The sequence below is a fragment of the Paramisgurnus dabryanus genome, chromosome 19 (assembly GCF_030506205.2).
Source record: "Paramisgurnus dabryanus chromosome 19, PD_genome_1.1, whole genome shotgun sequence".
Classification (NCBI taxonomy): Eukaryota; Metazoa; Chordata; class Actinopteri; order Cypriniformes; family Cobitidae; genus Paramisgurnus; species Paramisgurnus dabryanus.
In genome coordinates, this window is record NC_133355.1 from 31,404,989 (window position 1) to 31,420,869 (window position 15,881).

Below are 15,881 nucleotides of genomic sequence, written 5' to 3' on the forward strand. Positions count from 1 at the left end.
GCAACAAAAACTTAGATGAACTGTTGCATACATTTTTTCTATGACGCTAAAATTGCGTTAAAAAGTTTATATTTGGTTGCTCCAACCAGGCAGCTAACGCGCATGTGCTCTTTTACTGTGTCTCTGCTCTGGCTACCAATCAGGAGCTTCTGCAGTGAGACGCAATGACTTTACCTTTGACTATTGGCTCTTTTATTTAGAAGGCGGGACTTATTCCGCCGTACCGCGCATTTTGCACTGACTTCTCTTATTTTTATAATAATATTATAAATTGACCGTCTTGCTGTTATATCTAAAGTTTTCGCGACTCAAAGAGCACAGAGATGATAGCAAAGAAGCAACGAAAGCAGCCATGGCACTGCACGAGCAATCGTTATTATAATCCAAATGGGCAAACATTATTAAGCAAGTTGACCCGATGTAAAACTGCGTTATTAATCACCATGACTGTAAAGTGGACTTTAAAAGCTGGAATAAGCATAAAACATTTCATCGTCAAGAGAGGAATAACATGGATGGAACTTTCTTGGAAATAAGGATTGTGCATCACACAGACAGGTACAAGGAGGGAGAAGACTAATGCTGCGTTCCAGGCAACCTATAACCCGTAACTCACGACTTCAAAACCACGACTCACGACTTTGAACTGGGAGTACATCGATCTAGTACGAGTTCACGGGTGGGAAGTCACGGGTTTGACTGCCGTTCCAGAGCACTTTCACCGGTAGAAGGTTGTGAAAACACGAGTTACAGGCTGCCTGGAACGCATAGGGTCGTGAGTCGTGGTTTTGAAGTCGTAACTCACGGGTTTAAAAACCTGCCTGGAACGCACCATAACTTCTATGGGTAAGACAAAAAGTTTAATTTTCGCTACTTGTTTATTGACTTATAAATAACATTTAGCTAAAGAATATTTGCCGGTCGGGTCTGTGTCTTCCCGGACGGGTTCGGGTCCAGATTTTAAATAATAGACGGGTCTTCGTCGGATCCGGGTCCAGCTTTTAAATAATAGACGGGTCCGGGTCGGGTCCGGGTCCAGCTTTCAAAACAACAGACGGGTCCGGGTCGGTTCAGTGTAGCACATTTGCGGGTCTGATCGGGTTCGGGTAGGAATTTTTGGACCCGTGTAGACCTCTAATAGGAGGTCCGGGACCCCCCCAGACCCCTTCAATTCGAACACTGGATGTGTACAAATAGTTTATTCTTTCTTATGCATAATTATTATTAGAGTGTATTATGCATTTCAGAACCCAACTCAGCCCGCTGGACATGAAGGCTTTATCTTTAACATGGGTCACTTGATAAGACACATCATGCCTTGTGTCTCATGTACAACAAGCATACTTGGATGTAGCCCAACCTTTCACTGAAAGTAAAAGCATCTGCCAAATGTGTTAAAGGGGACATTTCACAAGACTTTTTAAAGATCTAAAAAATCTTTAGTGTCCCCAGAGTACATATTTGACATTCTAGCTCAAAATAACATATAGATAATTCATTATAACATGTTAAAAGTGCCACTTTGTAGGTGTAAGCAAAAATGTGCTGTTTTTGGGTGTGTCCTTTTAAATGCAAATGAGCTGATCTCTGCACTAAAAGAAAGTGCTGTGGTGCAGATTAAGAGGCGGTATTATCCCCTTCTGACATCACGAGGGGGGGGGGGGGGAATTTCAATGACCTATTTTTTTCACATGCTTGCAGAGAATGATTTACCAAAACTAAGTTACTGGGTTAATCTTTTTCATATTTTATAGGTTGACAGTAGCAACACGAGGGATCCAATTATATCATTTTAACATGGAAAAAGTCAGATTTCCCCTTTAAATGTAAAATCTGATAAACAAAATACAATGAATAAAGCTTGCAGTTTACCCTCACATGCTCTTAATTATTATATGTAGAGATCTGGGCAAGCACACTGGTTGAATTTCTGACATGCACACATGGCTTTGCTGCCACCTAGAGGACAAAATACATCAACTTATAAAACCTGGCTCCTCATTTTAGGTTTTACTGTGTGTGTTATTTTAAAGTGACAGCAATCATAAAATGTTCAGGGAGATTTTAAATTATATGATAAAAAATAATTTGTACAAAATATCATGACATTTACAGTAAAAGTTTTAGGTAAAATACATTTATAAACTATTCTGTTATCCAGAACAGTGCTTGTATTCTGCATTATTAACTGAAAGGAAGATAAAAGAAAGCAAACTTATATTTAAAGGTTTATTATTAGCTAAGAAAATGTAAAATACAAATAAAATGTACTCCTTTATTATTAAGTTTTTGAAATCTAACTCCCAAATGCCACAATTTATGCTTTCTTATGTATAAACAATGTCTATTGTTGAAAGAAGCAATCTAAAGTTAACTGTACAAACAACTGCCAACAAAAACATGTACGTAATCAGCAGTACTATAAAACAACATGTTTATTAACAACAAACATAACTTTACAACACTGAACTTTTTATACATTACAATAAAAACCATTTAAAATGTTTCCATGTTTCAGACATACATGTAACTTTCTTGGATGCTTATTTTAATTGTTTGAACATTAAATTTGAGGTCTGAAAAGTATAGGAAATTTAAAACATGTCTATACACTGTATCCAGTCCAAAAAAAAGAAAAGAAAATATAACTTCACATGTTTTCAACACCTCTGATTCGACGGGCAAGCTGTATATCACGTGGAAACAATGTCACCCTCTTGGCATGAATAGCACAGAGATTGGCATCAGAGAACAAACGGACCATGAACGCCTCTGCAGCCTAAAGAACAAAAATTAACAAAAATGTAAGCTTTTTTTATACAACGTTGGTACTTTTTTCACTACCATCATAAATAAAAATATGTAGTTTTTCTCTTAATCCGATGAGATTACAACAAACTCACAACATGCATTACACTAATTGGGAAAAATAGGAGGAATCAACATGCATTTTCCATAGACAACCCAATATGATATATTTCTGGGAATCGTGAAAAGGTTTACCTACAAGGTAAATAGTCAAATATAATGGTCACTCACCTCTTGTAAAGCCATTAGTGCATAGCCCTGCCACATTAAGTTCTCCCGGCTAAATGTCTGACACACCTCACGTACCTGTATGCATGTGAAATGAATAAAAATAATCATGTCATCAAATAAATCTGAGCCATTTAAATCTACATTAACACCTTTATCCAAAACAAGTGTATTCAAACTATACATTGTATCAGTATTTGTAGATATTAAAGAAAATAAATAAGAATAAGAATTGATGTTTCATACATGAAGTGCTTTTTAACAGTTCATATGATGCGATTTCACATTTTCATTTTTCTTAAGTTTGTTTTGTAGCTGTTATGCACATATAAGGTCAAAGTCTCATACCAAATAATTTATAATTCTACCTAAAAGAGATTCAGACCTAGCTATAATGGCTACGTCCCTGTGTAGGAATATTTGCATAATGCCGCTTAAATGTATATTCCAAGAAAGAAGACGTGGCTTCAGTATTCACTAAAGTGTAGCCCCCACCATGTTATGCACATGCTGTGTGTTTCTTTGCGAAAGTGTTTTGGATGGCCTTTCAAAAGAATACAAAAGTAAAAATCAGTTTTGCTGTATTATTTATAAAACGGTTTCAGAACAGTACAACAAAATTATTTAAGTGTGTGCAGCAGTTTCCTGAACCTGGCAAAGTACAAAGCCGACTATCCAAAAAGTGGGGCAATTCTAATCTGGCGCTTCTGATTTACAGCCTGCAAGTATGTTGTATTTTTGTATTTGACACCCAAAGCCTGGTTCGTCTGACTAGTGTGATCGCTCTGTACCACGGCCGGGCGCGGTTTGGTTAATCACGCCCCGGCCGGGTTGCAGAGGTGAGCTGGAGCATGGTTCACTTGGTTGATTAAACGAAGTAGCTTAAAAATATTAAAGTAAGTTGGAAAATCCAGTTTGGAGCCAGATCACTGAAGAGAAATTGATCTTACACCAAAACGGCTAAATTAAAAGACATTATTGTTTTGAAAATGATATACAAACTCACCATATTAGAGCTGTGTAGTATACTGTGTAGTATATATTTTTATGATAAAAATATTCTGCATCGATGCATAAAAGTTTAAATAAATATCATTAAGTTAACCTTAAAAGCTAAAAATGAGAATTTAAAACATACCAGTCGTGAAAACGGGCCCTTGCGCAACAACAGATCTGTGGATTTCTGATATTTGCGTATCTCCATGAGAGCTCGCGTCCCAGGTCGAAACTTGTGCTTCTTGCGTGGGGATTTCTCTAGTAAAGAGCAAATACAGATTGATGACAGCCATTTAAATCATGCTTAGACATAACTTACTGAAGTTAACACATTTATTCTCAATCCCCTATAGTTTTTAAAATAAAGGGTCTAAACAAAGTTGATATAGAGTAGTATGAGTGACAACTACAAATAAATATGCAGAACATCTTAATTTCATGTCTGTTATAAACAGTGCTGGAAATAGCAAATATTCACTAGAGGGACTTTAGCTGGGGACATATTTTATATTATATATAGGCACAAAATCCCCCATTATCTATGTATATAATGTGCACAGATTTTGGAGGCTATTGCATTGCATAGAAGATCTCCACATTTTGAACTCTGCCTCCCACCTTGAAATGCACTCCCTGGATTTAGTCCTCACTATTTATAGCCCTGTCATGTGCCCTTGTGTTAAAAAAATTAGTAGGGGGAAATCATAGGCCTAACCCCATAAAAAAACAAGTCTTACACTCAAGAATAGAAACTTGCTTATTATTAGCTCTTATTTAGTAGTGTTTGTATATTTCAGTTTATAGATTACATTTGCCAAAACATTTGCAGAGTGTAAAAGATTTAAATGCTTGACCCGTTTCTGTTGCATGTATTCATGCTTTTTGTGCACTGTTGCATGTATTTCTGGATCTGTCACATGCTTGTGTGAGAAGTTAGGAGACTGTTTTCTCAAAACGTGTCTTATAATTGGTAACACTAAACACATTAGACAGAATTTACATTTGAACAGGGGTTGTTTCAGCTACGTAAACACAGCTTTATCCATATTTACAGTTCAGCTTTATCCAACTATTTTTTGTTCAGACTTGCTGCCAAAATCACTGTTTATTCCTGTTGTTTTACCTCAAGTGATCCGCTCTCGATAGATTCTGTTCTGTTGGGACAGGCGCTCAAAAACATTTTAAGAGGTTGCAACTTACAGGTACTATTATGGCCAATCAAAAACATTGATATTGCACAGCCAACCATACAGAATAATATCCTCCTATTTTATATTTCTTTATTGATCTTCGCTTTTGTATGTGATTCTAGATACAATTGTTTTGCAGTGGATAAAATATAGATATCATTTTAATTTAGAATATAAATAATTATAGAAATCATTTTAATAAACTAGGATCTGAGGCATCTTAAAAATGGGAAATATACCTTTATCCATGTACAGGCTATAGTAAACAAAAGGTATGGAAGCCACAGACAAAAATTAAGTGGGAAAAAAATATTTTTAACACCAATTTGGCAAACAATATCCCTAAATCTCAAAGCACTATAAAGACTAATCAAATTCAACAAAAAGGTAAACTAAAAAACCTCATCAAGCTCAAACCTGGCTGGGAGGTAGGCAAGTCCTGCCATGAGAAAATGACGACAATGGCAACAGAAGTACGAACGGGAGATAACCCAAACAATAAATTGTACAAAACAGTAGACTTCTATACCTTACATTTTGGTACATATCTGAAACACCTTACCGGATGGTCCACTGGTGCGTCGGGTTCTGGATGTGGAGGGTGCTGCTGGTGTAGCAGGAGGGGATCTGCGCCTGGGGGTCGATGGCTTTCGCTTATGTGCTGATTTATTGTGCCGCATGTCCACACAATATCAGGTTTACAGGACGAGACTGCAACACATCAATGCAACTATAAATCCAATGCATCTAATATTATTCATACACACCATAAGTCAACAAGAAACGTATTTAATAAAAACGTTAAATTAGTAAGTACCCGCCAAAAACTACGATAAGTAACTTACGTGACTGCAGTTATGTTGTAATAAAGCCTTTAAACTATACACACGAGATGCAAACGTAAAGAGCGAAACTGTAAACACTTTATATAAACAGCACTATGAAACCAAAGCACTTTCACTTTACACAAACACACTCTCTAGGCGATGTATTCCGCACATTAAAACAACAACAATAACATTGAATCAGCATACAATCTCGTTTTTTCCAGCACTGAAACTCGTAGATGTAAAATCCTCTATCACGCACGATTTCAAACAATGCTACTGAGCGCCTTCTGTAGTTCACTGGCCAATGAGGAAGCCAATAGGCATATGACGTCACCAGAAAACTATATTTGATTGGCTGGAACGACGCATAGTATACATTACATACACAGTACCATGTACCCAACAATTAAAAAGTCAATGTAAAAAATGTGATTTGTACTCCTTTATATATATTAAATAAAACTGAGAATGCTTAAGAATAACCAGAAATCGCAAATAATTACCTGTAATTGGTCAGGAATTATGTTGCAGGTTTTCGCCAGTATGAGCGTAAAGTAAAAACTCAGCTTATAACAAGTTCATTTGTTAAAACGTCGATAGAATGCGTTAACTACCATGTCGTGAGCTCTCTGTAAAGTAATACGTAGACGTCTACTTTTGTTGATCCAATGAGAAGACTTCAAATTTGTAAACAGGAAGTCGTGCACTTCGATGCATTTTTACATGCACATGGAACGAGTGCCTCCTAGCATCATAACAGATTTTAAATAAGGACAAACTTACAATCTGTAAACTTGACAAATAAATTTGAAACTTCAATCAATACTGGTGTCACAGTTAAAACATGATTTATGTAATTATATTTTAACCAATGTAATGGCAGCTTTGTTTGTTTTTAGATTGTTATTATTATTATTTTTTTGTTAATGTTTCCACTTTAACAGGCATCCTATGTCAGATATGTGACACTCACATCAGCAGCAGACAGGCAGAGGCAGTTTAGATGCTGACACAGTAATAGAGCACATGCTGGGATGTGATTTATAACTCATATAAAACCTAACACATTAAGTCAAGCTATTTTGAATTGTTTTTATAACTTAGAGTAACCGATCACTTTGTCTTTGTCAGCTTTTCAGCATCATCTGCTTAATTAAACCCTATCAAAAGTTTACATACACCTCCTGACTAAAATGTATGGGGACTTCTTGAGTATCACTTAAAGTTTCTATATCTTGTAAAAATTAGAGTCTTTTTGATTGTCCTCGGTTTATAAAGATGAATCTCAACATTATACAGCCACTAGTGAACAGGGTTTCAATACACAGAAGATGATAAAAAGCAAAGATTCAACAGGGCCTGGAAGATATTTCTGAAGATCATTAAACAGTTTATTGGGTTAAGACAAACAATAAACCTTTAAACAACCATCACAAAACATATAAAACTCTTATTGATTGACCAACATGATACAGTGTTAAGAATCAGGTGTATGTAAACTTTTAACTGTTATTTTTAGAGATTCTGTTATGTAAAATATCTTGTTTAGGGCACTAATATTGCAAAATTTTATAATCTTGTGAGTTATTGTTTATTTGAATTTTTCAATATGTATACACTTTCAAGAACTGTTTTAGTTTTATTGGCGTTTTGTGCTGAGATGAAATTATAGGCAATTGTCTGGGCCATCATGTAAACAAGAACCATCTTAGATGTAGAACAACAAGATGAACTCTTACATGCAATCAAGCAAAGTATAAAACAGCTTATGAATGTTGTTCTTTGAGAGAGACAGATGCGATGAAATGCAGATGTTCTCTTGGTGGTTTCATTCAGTGTCCATCACATGAACAGATTCTTCCACAAGATCCAGTGTTAATGGAGTTACTGTTTCTGTGAGCACGGCAGTAGTGCCTGGCTTGTATCTATATGTGCCCTCCCTGGTGCATGGGAAGAGATAAGACATTATTCATTTGAATAATAAGTTATTAAAAATTGTGAAATGTTTTTGTTTGAAAGTTAGATGACAGTGTCAGACATAAAGGTAAAATGATAAAACATGATTATCTTTTGGGATATCATTAGTGATGTTTTCCATATGACACAGGCCTATGTGTGTTACCTTTGTCCTTTTTGAGTGGGCTGGTCATATCCCCTCAGATAATCTACTCGTTTTTCAGTGATCACACACAGGTCTACATTACTGCCAGAACCCAGGTCATTGAAGATCCCTGCTGTGATGGCATCTCTCACTAGCTGCTTTCCTTCCTCCAGCTGTTCAATCCAGACAGTTTATGTACATATGGATTTGACAAACAGGAACAAATATAAACATAGCTGCAAGGAGCAATTATCAAATGCTTTAAGACCTCCAAAAATGCTTACTGCACATCTCCTCTTTAAAACAACATTTTTAGGTTTCACATCATAACATGGCATATTATACTACAAACTGATACCTCAGAACAAATGAAGTGAAAAACCTCTAAAAAATGCCATTTAAATGTTATACTAGTGATTTTTGAAAATAAATTCAAAAGCGAGACCTGTCAAATAACTATATGTTACCCAGGACCACAAAACCAGTCAAAAGTTGCACGGGTATATTTGTAGCAATAGCCAACAAAACAATGAGTCTCATTCACTTAGCATGCACGCACGAATTTGTTCATGAAATGTGCGTTCAGCGTTTTGTTTTAACACACAAATCATGAATCAACAAAATATTTCATACAAAAAAAAGGTAAGAACACTTTAGACCACTCGTATACGCAATAATTATGAACAAGGAAAAGAACCCTATAATATATATTTGTGTTATATATTTTCATTGTTCATGAATGAGACCCATTGTATGTGTCAAAATTATAGTTTTTTTAATGCCACCCCAGATTTCAGATTTTCAAATCGTTGTATCTCAGCCAAATATCGTCATATCCTAACCAACCATATGGAACCATCAATGGAAGGCTTATTTTTTCACCTTTCAGATGATGTATACATCTAAAAATTGACCATAATATGGTTTTGCGATCCTCTGCTTCCATCTACTGGTTGAAATGGTAACTTTTTTAAGGGTGCTTGTTTTCCACCAGAAATCTCCACTAATGCAAGGCACATTTTTTTGTGTTTACTCCATTAAGCATGCTTTTCATGCTTTGCACAGACTTTTAATTATATATTTAATTTAAAATAAAATGAATGATTAATCCTCTTTAAACACAATTTTCACATTTAATATTGTCAATATCAACACCTATGTTGTAGATATGATGCTTTATTTCGTTTTTTCCCCCTATATAACTTTTTTCAAGCTTTATCCTGTGATTATAATGTAGCATAATTGCAAAAAGCTATTGCCAGATCTCCATAAAAGTTTGCATGCTTGTTTATAGTCAAAAGACCAGAATGTGTCCCCTTATTGAAACCCATGCCTCCAGGCCTTCCTGTTTGGTCTGTATGATCGATTGTACGGCAAAATATTCAAATGGAGCCTTTGAATAAACACTGAAATATTACATAATGTAACATGAATCCTAAAATAAAATCTTCAAGGTAATAATTTAAATGACTTAAATTTCTTTTTGCAGAATCAGTTTGCAGCAGGTTTATACGTATATGATTTTAGATCTGGTTTATAGAGCAGACTTACATAAACCTAAACTCAAAACACTAACTATTAAAATAGGCTACCAGAAGTAAATCGGGATAATTAAAAAATAAAATTCTGAAAAGCATAGTGTATGGGAATATCAACAAAAAAATGTAAAAACAATAGTCTCACCTCCATGTTTGGCTTGTATCGATCTTCAAATACAGAAATAGCTGCAGCTGCTCCAGACCCTAAAATATATAATTAGCATTAATGCGATTCAACTTTAAAGATCTAACAGAATGTTCTCATCAGTCAACCATAAATTTAAGAGCTGTGCTCAGACTGTACATGTCATGAGACCAAAACATAGTTATACTATGTTTCAATATGGTAGGCTACTATAAAAACAGGGCTCAATGTCAGAAAATCAATCAGGAAAAGAGGAATCAAGAAAATCAAGTCTACCCATGGTAAGGAAAGGAAGCTTATCATAGGAACCATGAGGATAGATGCTATAGAGCTGCGGACCATTAACATCCACACCTCCCACAATTAGAGAAGAACCAATGTGCCCCTGATACCTATAAAATGAAAATCAACAATCAATGGACTTCATACATTGTACTGTAAAGATAAATAATCAATTATTAATTATTTTGGCACTTTCACTTTATCCGACCAAATTACTGAATGAGCATCACTTTTCCACCTAAACAGCATCTGTTTCAGTTGTCGTGTCACAGTGACAACGAGAGGAGGTCGTCCAGTGCTGAGCGAATGAAGTTCCACATTTGATGACATCATCTGAGTGGTGACTTCAGCATCAGCTGCCACACCTGCACCGCAACAGCTACGACAAAAAAATTATTTAAGATATCTTAAAATATCTATAAGTTACAGTTGTAGTACAATATAGTTTTGACCAAGACTCAAGCTCTTTCAACAGTCAGGCAAAGAAAAGATCCAGAACACTCACTAGATATTGGGGGCTATGTAGTGGATCTTCATACAGTTTTTATCAGCAACGACCATATCATCCGTGGCCCTCGTGTCTGCTCCTAAAATCACTCCATCCTAAAATCAAATGCATTTCATTTTGTTTATTGTATATCATTATAACATTTTATATTAGATACATATATATAAATTATGTAGTGTTTATATAGATATATATAATTATATATAATTACATACATTTTACATAATAGAATATATAGTAGTATATTTACATTTCAGTGATTCATGATTTCAAATGTTCAATAAGGGACAAGAGACTTTACTCATACATACATAATTACATTAATTACATAACCACATATTGCAATCAGACATGTCAAACAGACCTTGAATAACAAGCCAGCGATGGTGGTGCCAGTCTTTCTTGCTTTTGGTGCACTGTAGCCTTTCTCAGATAGGTTTGATTCCAGAACAGCATTTCTATGAAAAAGGCAAATCCAGACCTGTTTAATATAAACTGCAACACCATAGCACCAAGGTGCCAGCCTCAGCTAAAGCAGCCCTGGTATATAAAACTCTAACACTAAGACAATCATTGTTTTTAAGACTCCTTGCCAATAACAAAACCTAAACACTTTACTTATTAATTATCATATTTTTTTTAAATGTTAACATTCATGTAACAGATGTAACTGACAGGATTAAGCTAAAATGGAGAGTAACACTGACTAAATAGCAAACAATGTTTAATGGACAAACTATAAAAATCTTAAGCGGTCAATTTTTTTGTCTGAGTAAGTCAACTAAGGATACTTCTTATATTTGTGAAAATGATATTTTAAAAAAATCATGTTTTACAAAATCTCAAACTAGCTGCCTTTGTCACTGTGATTCTGTGTTTCTGTTTAAAATACATTTGAAAAGAGGCATGTTGTCACATAGGTCAACATGTTTAGTATGCTGTGTATTTTTCTACATGTTCAATAGTTTTTTTTTGTGGCCAAGCTAAGATGTGTGCCTTTCAGATTTAAAAAATGAAACCTAAACCTGAGAATTTTTTTAAAGAAGAAAAATTTTACTTCCTCTCCATATCTCCATATCATGGGATCAAAGGACAACTGTCATACTATTTTGTTTAAAAAGTAAAGTATTTACGTACACATTCAATGAAGTGAACATGCACCAGACAGGGTTTGGCAGCATGTCCAACATTACAGAATTACCATAATACTTTTTGAAAGTGTTTTGGGTGTTTGAATGGTGGCCATGTCTGTTTGCTCATATTTAAGCTAATGTTCCTATAACTAGTCCGATTATACTAATTTATAACGAATTCCAAACGTATGTAACACATCACAGAAGCTGTAGTGTTTATAATCTCTGTAGATTTTCTGCTTAATCGCATTTGAGTCTTTTTAAATATAAACATACAATGAATGTCTCACCTGCGTGTGTTCTCAAAAGAAAATCCTCCGGTCAGGCTCTGACACTTTTTTGATGTGTTCAGCATCGTTCACCTGCACACTATGTAGTATATAATGCGAGTTAAGGCCTGAATAAATGACTGTGTAAACTATCTTTTTGTGTGTTTACTTGTCTCATATATAAAATGTCGGCGAGTCAGTGCGTCAGCAACTTTAACGCATGAGCAGGTTTTTGTTTCACTTTCACTTATGACACATGATAGCTTCTGTGAAAAAATATAGGCCTACTTTTGACTAACTTTAAAAAAAATGTCTAAATTGTTACAATTAATTCATTGTAGTTTTCTCAAATTATATTTATGCTTTATAATATGAATAAAAAATTGACAGTAAGTAAAAAGATTATATAATTATTGAAAACCTAATATTTACTATTAAATACAGATAAAGCTTTTGAATAAATTATTATGGGGCGGTTTCCCGGACCAGGATTAGCTTAATCCAGGACTAGGCCTTAGTTTAATTAGGAAATATAACTAGTTTTAACAAACATGCCTTACTAAAAATATTACCTGTGTGCATTTTGAGGTAAAACAAAGGGCACTGATGTATTTTAAGATATGTCAGTGCAGGTTATTTTCAGTTTGGAGAGCTCTTAAAAGTGTTTAAGTCTAGGACTAGTCTAATCCCTGTCCGGGAAACCGCCCCAATGTGATTTTGTTACTGGCAATTTTATAAACTTATCTCAAATTTCTAAATCTATATAATAAGTCTAATAATGAGCCTGTTCTCTGTGCCAAGTGTGTTCTCCTCCTACAGTGTATAATGTTCTTGTCACGGTAGGAAATCCACTGTTTCCTCCGTGTCATGTTTTGTGTTTGTACTCACGTAGTCTCCATGTGCTCGTTTAGTTGATTGTTCTCACCTGTGTGTTGATTGTCTCGCTCCAGCTGATCCTCATCATCACTCAGCTACATATACTCACCCGTTTCTCTCCCTGTTGTCAGATCCTCATTTCATGTTGCTGCAGTCACTGGTTGGATTATTGTCTCCCGTGTTCGTGTTTTGGATCAGTGTTTCGTGTTGTCGTCTCCGTGTGAATGTTCCGGTCTGTTCCTGGTTTCACCCACTGACCGTCTTCACATTCACCACCGACTTCACCATCCAACACTTCTCACACCACCGTAGACCATCGATCACCATTGCCAACATCCTGGACTCAGTTATCATTTCAGTGTTTCATTGTATTTACCATCATCTTTAATAAACCATTTCTGATTGCCTGCACTTGCTTCCTCCTCTCTACGAGTCGTTACAGTAGGATCTGAACATCATGGAAGCAGCAGGCGATCACTCCCCATCTCATCTGGAGGACTTCCTGCAGAGAGCCATTGGTCATATGGATCGTCAAGAGAAGGCGATAGATGAGATGGGTCGAGCTTTCCAAGCAATGGTGACGAAGGTGTCTGAGCTCGCCCTCCAGGCTCAACAACAACAACCACCGCCACCCGCTGCGCCTCCCACGCCACCCGCACCGCCGATCGTCCCCGGGGGGATTTCCCAGTCCGAACCACGCCTCCCTATCCCTGAGAAGTATGCGGGTGAGCCTAAGTTTTGTCGATCGTTTTTGTCTCATTGTTCTCTGCATTTCGCTCTGCAGCCCCGCACGTTCACCACCGAAGAGATGAAAGTGGCATTCGTATTGTCTCTGCTTACGGGGAAGGCTGCCCTCTGGGGGACGGCGGTGTGGGAGAACCAAGACAGCTGCTGTGCTTCGTTCCACGCCCTTTCGGAGGAGATGAGACGGGTCTTCGACCGCTCCGTCGCCGGGAGGGAGGCGGCTAGACTTCTCACGGACCTACGTCAAGAGGACAGGTCCGTATCTGACTACTCGATCGAGTTCCGCACCCTGGCGGCGGAGTGTAAGTGGAACGAAGAGGCGCAGTGGGATCACTTCCTGCATGGGTTGGCTGACCGCATTCAACAGGAGATCCGCGCCGTTGAGCTCCCCACTTCTCTCAATGGTCTCATTGATCTCGCCATCAGAGTAGACAACCGACTCGACCAAGCCACCAGACGGAGAGGAAGAGCTGTTCTCGCGACTAGACCGGAGGCTCAGCGTCAGCGCGCAGAGATTGCGGTCAGCCCACCTGGAGATCTTGAACCCATGCAGGTGGGGCGAGCTCGGCTCTCCCGGGAGGAGAGGATCAGGCGGAGATCCCTGGGACTATGTTTATACTGTGGCAGCCAAGAACATCACATCCAGCGCTGTCCAGTAAAAGACCAAGCCCGATAGTAAAACTGAGGCTACTATCGGGTGGGATCTCTGCCAAGAAGACCTCATCTACATCGACACTCCTTCCGGTGAGACTACGGTGGTCCACCCACGCACTTGATCTTCACGCTTTGGTGGATTCGGGGGCCGAGGGGTGTTTCATGGACTTCAAGTTTGCTCGTAAGCTCAACATTCCTCTCACCTCTCTAAATCACCCCATCGCACCTTTCGCACTTAACGGACACAGACTGCCAGTCATCACACAGACCACCATACCCGTTTCCCTTGTCACATCCGGTAACCATACAGAGGAGATTTCATTTTTCATCACAGACTCACCTCAGACTTCCATTGTTCTCGGTCACACTTGGCTCCATAAACACAACCCCAGGATCGATTGGCGTCTCGGATCTGTGGTTAGCTGGAGCGAGGAGTGTCATTTGTCTTGTCTCCTGTCTGCTGTCATTAATGTTTCTGAGTCTGTGTTTCAGGGGGAAGCAGTGGATTTGGCTAACGTGCCCGCGGAGTACCACGACCTGAAGGAGGTGTTCAGTAAGTCTCGGGCTGATTCTCTTCCTCCTCATCGTCCCTACGACTGTGCGATAGAGTTATTGCCAGGTACCTCTCCGCCTAAAGGCAAGTTATATTCCTTGTCTATTCCAGAGACAGCGGCCATGGAGAAATATATATCCAGTTCTCTAGCAACGGGGTTCATCCGCCCTTCCTCTTCTCCAGCGGGGGCGGGGTTCTTTTTTGTGGGAAAGAAGGACGGGTCTCTGCGACCTTGTATTGACTACCGAGGACTGAACAACATAACGGTAAAGAATACTTATCCTTTGCCGCTCATGTCTTCAGCCTTCGAGAGGTTGCAGGGAGCGTCCGTTTTCACTAAATTGGACTTACGTAACGCTTATCATTTGGTCCGCATCAGGGAGGGGGACGAATGGAAGACTGCTTTTAACACCCCTCGTGGCCATTTTGAGTACTGCGTGATGCCTTTCGGGCTCACGAACTCGCCAGCGGTCTTCCAAGCACTCGTTAATGACGTGTTGCGAGACATGGTCGATCTATTCATATATTTTTACCTGGATGACATATTGATTTTTTCTTCGTCTCTCCAGGAACACGTGCAACACGTACGACGAGTGCTTCTACGGTTGCTAGAGAATGGATTGTTTGTCAAGGCGGAGAAATGCGTTTTTCATGCACAGTCTGTTTCTTTTTTAGGACACATCATTTCGACTGAGGGTGTTCGCATGGATCCTGAGAAGGTTAAGGCTGTGGTAGATTGGCCATCCCCAGAGTCTCGCAAGGCCCTGCAGAGATTTTTGGGGTTCGCCAATTTTTACAGGCGTTTCATTCGCAATTTCAGCCAACTAGCCGCGCCTCTGACCGCTTTGACCTCCCCTAGTTTGACGTTCAGGTGGTCAGACGCAGCCGAGGCTGCGTTTGCCAAACTGAAAAGCTGCTTTGTTTCAGCTCCGATTCTCGTCACCCCTGATCGTTCACGTCAATTCATAGTGAAGGTCGACGCGTCAGAGGTGGGGGTAGGAGCAGTGTTGTCCCAGCGCACATCCT

At 38.2% G+C, this 15,881-nt stretch overlaps 2 protein-coding genes across 4 annotated transcripts; both read right to left on the minus strand.

Annotated features, from left to right (window-relative positions):
• Window positions 1-2,417: 2,417 nt before the first annotated feature.
• On the minus strand, window positions 2,418-6,748 carry cenpa (histone H3-like centromeric protein A). 3 transcript variants are annotated; one of them, XM_065291010.2, is made up of 5 exons: window positions 6,556-6,748; window positions 5,785-5,933; window positions 4,175-4,290; window positions 3,040-3,114; window positions 2,418-2,779 (listed from the first exon to the last, which is right to left on the minus strand). In XM_065291010.2, the coding sequence occupies exons 2-5, from the start codon at window positions 5,900-5,902 to the stop codon at window positions 2,651-2,653; spliced, it is 438 nt and encodes a 145-aa protein (XP_065147082.1). In that variant the 5' UTR covers window positions 5,903-5,933; window positions 6,556-6,748; the 3' UTR covers window positions 2,418-2,650. The 3 variants fall into 3 exon arrangements, with proteins under 3 accessions (XP_065147082.1, XP_065147084.1, XP_065147083.1); XM_065291012.1 differs by lacking the exon at window positions 6,556-6,748 and adding an exon at window positions 6,257-6,364; XM_065291011.2 differs by lacking the exon at window positions 6,556-6,748 and adding an exon at window positions 6,068-6,227.
• A 669-nt stretch (window positions 6,749-7,417) lies between these two features.
• On the minus strand, window positions 7,418-12,257 carry psmb10 (proteasome 20S subunit beta 10). The gene is made up of 8 exons (XM_065290904.1): window positions 12,050-12,257; window positions 10,991-11,084; window positions 10,624-10,721; window positions 10,357-10,497; window positions 10,113-10,228; window positions 9,837-9,895; window positions 8,175-8,326; window positions 7,418-7,992 (listed from the first exon to the last, which is right to left on the minus strand). The coding sequence occupies exons 1-8, from the start codon at window positions 12,112-12,114 to the stop codon at window positions 7,881-7,883; spliced, it is 837 nt and encodes a 278-aa protein (XP_065146976.1). The 5' UTR covers window positions 12,115-12,257; the 3' UTR covers window positions 7,418-7,880.
• Between the last annotated feature and the right edge of the window lie 3,624 nt (window positions 12,258-15,881).

Coding starts and splice junctions, on each gene's coding strand:
- cenpa (XM_065291010.2), bottom strand. CDS start 5,902: ATGCGGCACAATAAATCAGCACATAAGCGAAAGCCATCGACCCCCAGG. Junction 3,115..4,174: donor AGGGCCCGTTTTCACGACTG/GTATGTTTTAAA, acceptor ACATGCATACAG/GTACGTGAGGTGTGTCAGAC. Junction 2,780..3,039: donor CACTAATGGCTTTACAAGAG/GTGAGTGACCAT, acceptor TTTGTTCTTTAG/GCTGCAGAGGCGTTCATGGT.
- psmb10 (XM_065290904.1), bottom strand. CDS start 12,114: ATGCTGAACACATCAAAAAAGTGTCAGAGCCTGACCGGAGGATTTTCT. Junction 8,327..9,836: donor GATACAAGCCAAACATGGAG/GTGAGACTATTG, acceptor TGGATTGAACAG/CTGGAGGAAGGAAAGCAGCT. Junction 7,993..8,174: donor CCCACTCAAAAAGGACAAAG/GTAACACACATA, acceptor CCCATGCACCAG/GGAGGGCACATATAGATACA.